At 42.9% G+C, this 9491-nt stretch overlaps 1 protein-coding gene across 1 annotated transcript; it reads left to right on the top strand.

The window, feature by feature from the left end:
- Nucleotides 1–264: 264 nt before the first annotated feature.
- shha (sonic hedgehog signaling molecule a) lies at nucleotides 265–8899 on the top strand. The gene is made up of 3 exons (XM_039790055.1): nucleotides 265–897; nucleotides 4843–5104; nucleotides 7155–8899. The coding sequence occupies exons 1-3, from the start codon at nucleotides 598–600 to the stop codon at nucleotides 7832–7834; spliced, it is 1242 nt and encodes a 413-aa protein (XP_039645989.1). The 5' UTR covers nucleotides 265–597; the 3' UTR covers nucleotides 7835–8899.
- Nucleotides 8900–9491: the final 592 nt, after the last annotated feature.

Genomic DNA, 9491 nt, shown 5'->3' with positions numbered 1-9491 from the left:
GTGCGGAAAGTTATCACAGACGCAGTTCAATTACCGCACACATACTGAAATCACTTCACCCAACTACACTGCTTCAGATTTGAGCTTAGTGCCGAGCAAGTGCTCCTGTCTGTCCCGCCTTTCCTGTGAAATCTGGAAAATGGGAGGGTGAAAAAAGACGGTTTATAATTGATGTTTTCCCATGGAACAGCCCTCCTCCCCGCAACACAGGCTAACCCTCAGGTGGAAGAAATCTTTTAAGATTTTTTTTTTTGTGGGATAACATCAGGAGGGTTTGTCTAGGCGAGCCAATCAAATCCCTCCCCTGCTATAGATCGGTGCTATAATACAAAGCAGTAAAAGCGGTCGCCTCACACAAGCGGCTGCAGCTCGACTAGAGATCCCGTGGCTTTTAATTCCCTCACTACTTTTTTTTTTTAACCCTGCTTCGATGTGCCCCGTTATTACCATTTGTCTGAGGCGTTCATTTCCGCACCTGCCACAGTAGAGACCAGGCGAAGGCGAAGTAGAGGAGGAGACAAGGACATTGCGAGAGCCGGGAGAGGCAGACGGTAGAGACAGCAGCGGCGACTCGTTTGAGATCTTAAAGGACAAAAAATGCTGCTCTGGACCAGAATCGTATTGGTCGGTCTCATCTGCTTGTCCTTGGTGTCATCTGGGATGGGATGCGGACCGGGCAGGGGCTACGGCAGGAGAAGACACCCGAAGAAGCTGACACCTCTTGCGTACAAGCAGTTCATCCCCAACGTGGCGGAGAAGACCCTCGGGGCAAGCGGCAGATACGAAGGCAAGATCACAAGAAACTCCGAGCGATTTAAAGAACTGACTCCCAATTATAATACTGACATCATATTCAAGGACGAGGAGAACACCGGTGCCGACAGGCTAATGACTCAGGTAAGGAGACAGATTTTCCCCTACTGCCCGCACCATCACTGCGCACTGCAACAACCTCCTTGTCAGACTGATTGCGCACCTTAAGTGAAGTCTGTTTTACCCGCGGCTGAACTCTTCACACTGTGCCTTTTAACTTCACTGTAAAAGCAGATGCGCTTCATGCACCAGCACGGGAGTTTTCAAAGGCTGCAGTCTTGAAGCGAATGTAGAAATCCAGCTGGAGAAGGGATGTGCAGGCGGACAGTCAGGACACTCGGCCTTCATGATTGTGACAGTGTATTTAAAATATTAATGTGCCCCTCTCTTCATATCTATATTTATATCTTTGTGAGGCTCTATTGGTTGTTTTACATGCGCAAATTCCTGTTACATTACATTTCGTAAAGGCATTGAGTATTTGTTGCGTATTTACGCTTAGCTTGGAGCTTGTTTGAAGCGCCTTTTCTTTATTCCAGATCTGAATACAGAGAGCTGGGGATGCCGCTTCAAATAGCCGGGCTTATTCAGGCATGGCGTGGCTCATTCAGACATTTTCTCGCACAGGCTGCTGTAATTTTGTCTTTCGCATGATGTGCATCAATGCATGAAAACAGTGACATGTCTTTAACAGTGTTCTGAACACTATCAGGACTTCATAAATGGGTGGGACTCGGTCAATTATAGGAGCGAGGCGCACAGGGGTGATGGTGCCTTACTTGTATGGATGATGACATCTTTTTTTAATACTCCATCCTTATGTAGGCATTTAGTTATCAAAGCTCATAGCTCGTTCTGTACAGATAAGACGAGGCTCACAATACATCGGAGAGATGTAGCCTTGATTTTTTTTCCCAGGCTGCAGGATGCCGCGTCTCTTCAGCATGACTTTTAGCACTCAGATGCTGGTGAATTATTAAAAGCGCTTGGGTGATATTTTCTCAGTAATAATAAAATGCCGGTGGTGATGAAGCCAGGCGCGCGCAGGAGTCCCTGAACCCTTGCCTCGCTCCATGCATGAGCACGAGCTCCGATGAAATATTCACTGTGCGTGCGGTCTCTGCGTCCCTCTCAGCCCTCCCCAATCCCCTCTGTGATATACCTATAGGCTCTCATACACCCAGATCATGAAATCACAGGCGCGTGGGATGTAATGCCAAAACTGTGGTCCAGGGACAAATCCAAGGATTCTCGAGGAGGTCCCAGGGTCTCCAGCAAAAAGGGGGATAGTTTGATTTTACTGTGTTTTGTGAATTTCTGAGAATATTGAGTAACATGTGTCGGCAAAGCTTTCAATCCCCACCCCACCTGCTGTGTAAACAGATGTGTGTACAGGTCTGTATAAAATCATAGAATCGAGATAGGAGTCCCTCAGATAAAATGTGATGTGTGTGGCATCTGTGGCTGATCGTTTGTCTATTTGGGGCCTTAGAATAACATGGGAGCTGATTTGGGTTTTACAGATTTATAGAAAGGTGCAGTAGATGTGGCTTCTGGTTCATCGTTCGCTTTCCGTTCAGCACCCGAGTGTTTACAGAAAGCACAACAACAAGCTCTAAGTGTTACATGTACATAAAATGGCTTTTTAGACACCCCTCACTGGGCCTGAAACGCCATTTGAACTTATGACCTTTGGTCAGCGGGATTCCATAGTAAGTTAAAACATGTACGATTGTTCTTATCGTACATGCCATTGTAAAGCCATCAAATGATGGTATGTACATCCACAATCGTGGGACTGTAGCTGTTTTGAAGGCTACTCTGCGCTGGCATTAGCATTATCACATGGGTATTTACGCTGAGCCAACGGTCTTTGCGCTGTTCCACGGCTTTACGCATGAACCTAATATGTTTTTACGCACGGAGTTTTACGCACGAGTATAGTGAACTTTCCTTGTTATCTTGCGTTTTAGAAAATAGATGTTGTGTTTATACATTAAACAAGGCACGTGTATGCAGCGGTTCCCTTAGATGTGTGCATTAAATTACTCAATCAAATATTTCACTGAGGTCCAACCAAGACTATAATACGTAAAACTTGAAGGAGGGCTTCAAGCATCTACTCCCTTAACTATTAAGGCACAGCTCACGCCCAGGAAAGTTGCCAAAAGAGGCGTTGTACAGTCATTTGCAGATCATCTTCTGGAGTGACGGGACCTGAGATAAGGAGGACAATCACTTCACAAATAACAGTACCATCTAAACCACATATTGTAGCTACATCTTCAGTCGTAAAATATTTGTCTCAAAATAAGTAGAGATTTGCTCAATCTTCTAAATGCAATGCGTTTCCAATGAGATTTCATTTGGGTTTTTTTTTTTCCGGACACCACTTGTAAAGCAGAAAAGGTGCTCAAGTAAAATGAAAGAAAATGACTGTAATGGATGACTTGTTAAAAAGCAAGTCATCCACAATGGCAAATATTCATTTTCTCGTTTAAGAAAAGCTCCAATATTAGTACTCCAATAACCCTTCTTTTTGCAGTGTAGCGCTGTTAGGAGCCTGCAGTCTCTGCCCACAGTGCAAACGCGTCGGGAAAGAGATGAGCTGGCGGTTTGTTTGCACTGACAGGTAGCTGATAAGTGTTTCCTCTAACCAAATCATTTGTGAAAAGATTAAGAGGAAGGCTGTTGAACAACTTTACCCCAAGCACAAAGCGCCGGTCTAGGGCGCCCTGCTGGGCTTCACGGTGGCTGAGCAGAATTTGGCTTGATTTGCGGCACACGACCTAATGAATTAATAAATAGGTTAAGCTTTACGGCTCTTGACTCCGACAATCCCACTCAGAATGTGGGAGGTTTTTTGGGGGGTGGGCGGTTTTTTTATTCAACACATTCTACAAGTGTGATATCCTCATAAAACACCTACTGGTATACTCTTTTTATTATACGAGTTTTGGGGTCTGTGTGAACATTCATGCTTTAGGACATGCAGGCTGTCCAAAAAGGAAAAGGACAGTGGCACATAGACGCTTCTCTGTGCGCCCATATACCATCCCTGGATATTTCACAAGTCTGTTAGTCAGCAGCCAATACACCTCGACTTAAGGAGGCATGTCACGTCTCCCAGACTTTGCAGGAGAGGAATAATGAAAGTTTCCCTCCGCGGTTGGACTGAAAAGACTCTTTGTGATGTTTTATTTGACATATTGGTTGAGTGTCGAGAATAGTTGTCTTGGAGAAGGCCAAGCATCTTCATTGAAAGCGCAGAGAGGTTGGGGTGTGACGATTTATTTACAGGCCAAACTCCAGACATTTTAAAGTAGCCAGCTGCTCTTGAAGATCACCTTCATATCATCTGCATATCAATTATTGATTTAAAGAAAACAGACATGTTGCAACCAACAAAAGATTCGCCAATGTCATGGCCTAATACAAACTCGTGCATTTGTAATGTTTGCATGTTGTGTTCAATGCAACACTTTTTGATAGAAAGGGGTGCTGCTCGCACCTTTCCGAGACCAAAGACCATATATTATAGGCCAGTGAAGCGAATGCGGTGCCTTATCAATATTTCATCAGCAGCTTTCTTATCCGAGATGTGCCCTCTGACGCTGCTGCTCACACTGACAAATGTACGCTCAGAGATGCAGTTCAGCCCCAGCGTTTCGGCTCAGCTGGGAGGAATCAGGTGGGGATGGAGAGGTGTGGGCGAGGCCTCAGTGAGTTTGATTTTCAATCGTTTTCACTATAATGGACAGCAGAGATCAAGCGAACAAACCAGATGTGTATTGGGAAGCGCTATGTGCGCACGCGGTCTAATATTTTATTTCTCTTACCAAAAAATGATATATTTTAGTCAATTATGAGCACCTGCTACTCTTGACAACAGCAGTTGTGTCAATATAAGACAGGCTTTGGTGAAAAATGCTGTTCCAGAGTCAGACTTTTCCACATGTTATGCCTCTGGACCGCTTATATGTGCAAGCTATGACAGGTGACTAATTGGTCCATTTCTCCCTCCCGCAGAGATGTAAAGACAAATTGAACTCTCTGGCCATCTCAGTGATGAATCAGTGGCCTGGTGTGAAGCTGCGGGTCACAGAAGGATGGGATGAAGACGGACACCACTTCGAGGAGTCGCTCCACTACGAGGGCAGGGCGGTGGACATCACCACCTCGGACAGAGACAAGAGCAAATACGGCACTCTGTCCAGGCTGGCGGTGGAAGCCGGATTCGATTGGGTCCATTATGAATCCAAAGCCCACATTCACTGCTCTGTGAAAGCAGGTAAGGCTGCAAGATGGGGGAAAAACCCCTTTAATAGCAAGAGAAACTCTGCCATGCGCACTGTGGTGCTGGCTGGAGGAGAAGATATCCAGATCTATCACCAGTGCACATTTCCTGTCAGGTGCGATTTTAATCTGAAATAGCAGGTGCAGCTTTGGGAAGCTGTAGTCCTGCTTTATCTTTTAGAAAACGTCCATGCAACATGAAAGTTCCTTCAGCTGCTTGTTGGAGTAAACTGAATTAGATGTGATGAAGGTGTCAAGCGTCCAACAAGACAGACACATTGTGAGACCAGCCAGCTGCAACATTTATAGGCTCCAAGAAACAAAGCGTAGGTTTATAAATGCAATAATATGAGTCTTAATATCTGGTGGTTCGTTTATACAAAACTATACATTTCATAACATCAATAAAACCCAAATTATCATCCAGTTAATGATTAATCACAAGAACGTGCACTCAATATTTGTCTAATGAGATCATTGGTGTGCAGAGTATAACCATTCATTTTGACAAGATTTTTGTATAATGAAATATATTTCTATGAATTATGTATGGGCACACATCCCTGCCTGTGTCGTTATGAGCATTTCCCATGCAGCTTAATTCTTGATCTTACATCGCCCCACACTGTCTCCTGGTGGGAACCACGACCATAATCTAACAGGGCTCCTCGGTGAGACCTAAAGCACATCATTTTGTCCATTGTTTTTTTTTTGCACACCATCAGAAAAGCCAAAATAAAATGCTGGAAGTTGTGACGTGGTTAGGGAATGTTTGGGATTTTATCATATAATGGAAAACGAAAATAATTCCTTGTTAAAGCTATTCTTTTCGGATCGTATTTGCCTCAGCTTTGGGATTCAGTTTTTAATGTTGGCTCATTTTTTAAAGCTAAAATAACCTTACAGGCCTTCACTAAGCTAAAAGACACCTATGGCGCATAGAAAGTATTTCTTCACAGTGATTGATGAACGCGGCATTTTTTCTTAACTCAGACTTCATTGATAAATCCCTTACTTGTCATTCAACACACACGTTTTGAGATCACAGTATGATCCAGGCCGACGTGTCATTAGGGGTCATGCGACTTTACCAAAAGGATTTGGCTAAACAATGTTGAATTGGTTGGGGTAAATCTGGTTTTCAGTTGTCACCTTATTTCATGCTCGGGAATCTTAAAAGAAGATTAAAAGCCCCAAATTCTGAGTAGGAAACCCCCTTTTCTGTGTGCAGGACAGTGTGATCCTAGAGACTGGTATGTGAAGAGCTCCACCAAGGCCAAAATTATTGTCATCAAGCCTGACAACAAAGCAGTGAGATGTGGTAGAAAGAGGGCACATTGATGTTGCACAACAGAAAGCATTTAAGAGTCCGGGCCCTCATTTAAATTCAAATCTACAACTCGAGAGGCTTGGAAAAGTGGCTCCACTGGGTAAATAGTAGTTGTGAGTCGCCTATTTGTGTGAATTGTCACATAGAGGTTTCTGCACCTGAGTAAATATGGGAAGAGTAGCTGGGAAAGGCGTAAGTGTTCTTTACCGAGAGTAGCTCGATCCACAAGCTGATTTAGAATAACAATGCCTGCTCTTTATTGGGGTTTTTTTAATTAAGAATAGATGAGCCAAGGCTTTCAGTTTTCTCGTCTCAAGACAACGTGGGCCGAGCCAATACGCATTTGGCATGGAGGAGCAGACAGGCATCATTATGCGAAATGCATATGGCCCACCATGATGTGTGTAGGAAAAATACAAATACGAGCAAAAAAAAAAAGGAAGGTTATTGAATGGGCTTTTGAATGGGGCGGTGGTCCTTAAACGTAATAGCTCAACGCACCTGTGATAGGCTATATTATTTTTTAAGTTCTAAAAGTGTTAACACGCTTAAAATATTGATGCTTTGGGACATTTTTTTTTTCATGTCTGGAAGGTGTTTTTAATAAATTATGTTGCAGTATCACAATGGGTCTACCATGGTAGAAGACAAACATTTTCCGATGGCGTAAAAACGTATTGTATGCTGCATTTTAACAACACTCTTATTTTCACAGAAAACTCAGTGGCAGCAAAGTCAGGCGGCTGCTTCCCAGGCTCCTCCACTGTCACCCTTCAGGATGGTACCAAGAAGGCGGTCAAACACCTCCAAACCGGCGACAGAGTCCTGGCAGCAGATGACGATGGAAACCCGATTTACACCGACTTCATCATGTTCATAGACCAAGACTCGACTACCAGGAGGCTCTTCTACGTGATCGAAACCGACTCGGGCCAGAAAATCACCCTCACCGCCGCGCACCTCCTCTTCGTCGGCCACAACACCACGGAAGAGGAGCGGATGTCTGCGATCTTCGCCAGCCAAGTCCAATCTGGACAAAAGGTGTTCGTGTTATATGCTGAGCGAAGTCGACTCGAGCCTGTGACCGTAAAACGGATTTACACGGAAGAGCACGAGGGCTCTTTTGCGCCAGTTACCGTGCAAGGGACAGTCGTGGTGGACCAGGTCCTTGCGTCCTGTTACGCAGTGATCGAAGACCACGATCTGGCGCACTGGGCCCTGGCACCCATCAGGCTCGCCCACTGGGTGTCATCGTGGCTTTTCCGTTCCCAGCCTCAAGTCAGTGCACAGAACGACGGAGTGCACTGGTACTCCAAGATCCTCTATCAATTAGGAACATGGCTCTTGGACAGCCACTCGATCCATCCACTTGGGATGTCAGTTTATCCAAGTTGAAACCTCTACTACAGGAGCAGAATGAGACTTATATATGTAGGACACACGAACTATTCAGTAGATTAAAAAAATAAAAAAATAATAATAATAATTAAAAAACGAAAGAACAAACAAACAAGACAAAGGCCCCAGCGGAGTTGGGATATTTATTTCAGTGACTTTTCCATGTGTCCCCTTTCAAAGAATGAATGGAGCCTTAAAAAGTTTCTCTTTGAATAATTTATTCTCATGTGAACTCGCTGCTGTCACACAAATGGATTCTAAAACGGTGTGAGCAGCAAATTGTGCATAATCTATTTTTGTATATCTCAAATGCAAAAAAAAGAAAAAATGAAGAAAAAAAAAGAAAAGAAAAAAATATCGCAGAGAAAGACGAAGACCATGTAGAAAGGAGCTAACTTTGACAGGTTGTAATGTTCATATGTGCACATGTGCAACTGACTGTTATATTTTGGGGAGAACAAACTTCGCGGGGTTCCATAAATTATATTTTTATACACAGAATTGTAAATTAGATTTTGACAGATCGCTACCGAATCACATTTCGTTATTTGAAATAGTGTAAGATATAAGAATATATTTTAATTTAAATACAGTAGTTGGGAAAGTATTGGAAAATCTTGTACTGCTTGGTTTATTAAGAATTTTATTATTTTGGTAAACTGTTCGTTTTAAGTTGTCGGAGAGGGACAGATATTCTGCCTCATGTCTGCATTCTCTGCTTTTCTTTTTTGTTGTGTTTCTATTTTCGGTTTTCTTCTGAGAAAAATATTAAATGCAGATTCTGACAATTCAGTAACAGTTAAAAGTAGTACTGAAACAGTTTCGTTAAATAAATTAATAAGTAACTCCTGTAAATGTACTAAAATGTATTTTTCTTTTCATATTTTGTAATAGGGAAATAGTTTTATAGAAATGACCTGCGGCAGATGCAAAGTTTGGATAGTCTATATAGCCAGACCATACCAGTTAACTTTCATAACAGGGCGATGCGTCAAAAATGTCTAGAGTTTATTATTTATATGTTTATTACAAAATGAGATAAAGAAAACCTTCAAACTTGCAGTTGTTCCATGTCTTTGTCTGAGTGAGCTTCACAGGAAACCCAAAGAGGAACATTTGAACGACATTATGAGGCTTTTTTTTCAGGCCAAATTAAACTCTTAAATTAGTTGTATAGGAACAGCTCTTGGCTTGTATGGATATTTTCACTTTGGTGTTTCATAACGAACTTACCATTCGTTTTGGGTGGTTATAATTAACACATAATTGTTTCACACTGTAAGTGAATGAGCTTAGCCTACTGGGTGAGCTAGCAAACAATGTCGCCCTGTTTGCTAGCTTTTACAAAATGGAGAAAATATTGCGCTTTGAACTACCTTTTGCATGCTTGCGAAATGTTGAGAGCCCATGTCAAATTTAACGAGGTTTGCCCTCCGCAAATAACTCCTAACTTGCAGACAAATTAAACAGAAGTGTGTTTGTTGGCCCTAAATGTGCTTCTCGGTGTCTGCTGGTTGAGGTCAGATTGCTCCATCAGTGACTGACCGTCCAGTCCTGAAGAAGAAACTCAGTCATTGTCTAAAATCACAGAAGGAAAACATTTGCCAGTCTTAACAAATCGCTATAACCGTCCAATATCTTCGCAGCGACCTAT

Source organism: Perca fluviatilis, chromosome 22 (genome assembly GCF_010015445.1).
Source record: "Perca fluviatilis chromosome 22, GENO_Pfluv_1.0, whole genome shotgun sequence".
Classification (NCBI taxonomy): domain Eukaryota; kingdom Metazoa; phylum Chordata; class Actinopteri; order Perciformes; family Percidae; genus Perca; species Perca fluviatilis.
The sequence above is the reverse complement of the archived record's forward strand: the minus strand, read 5'-3'. Positions and strand labels throughout refer to the sequence as shown.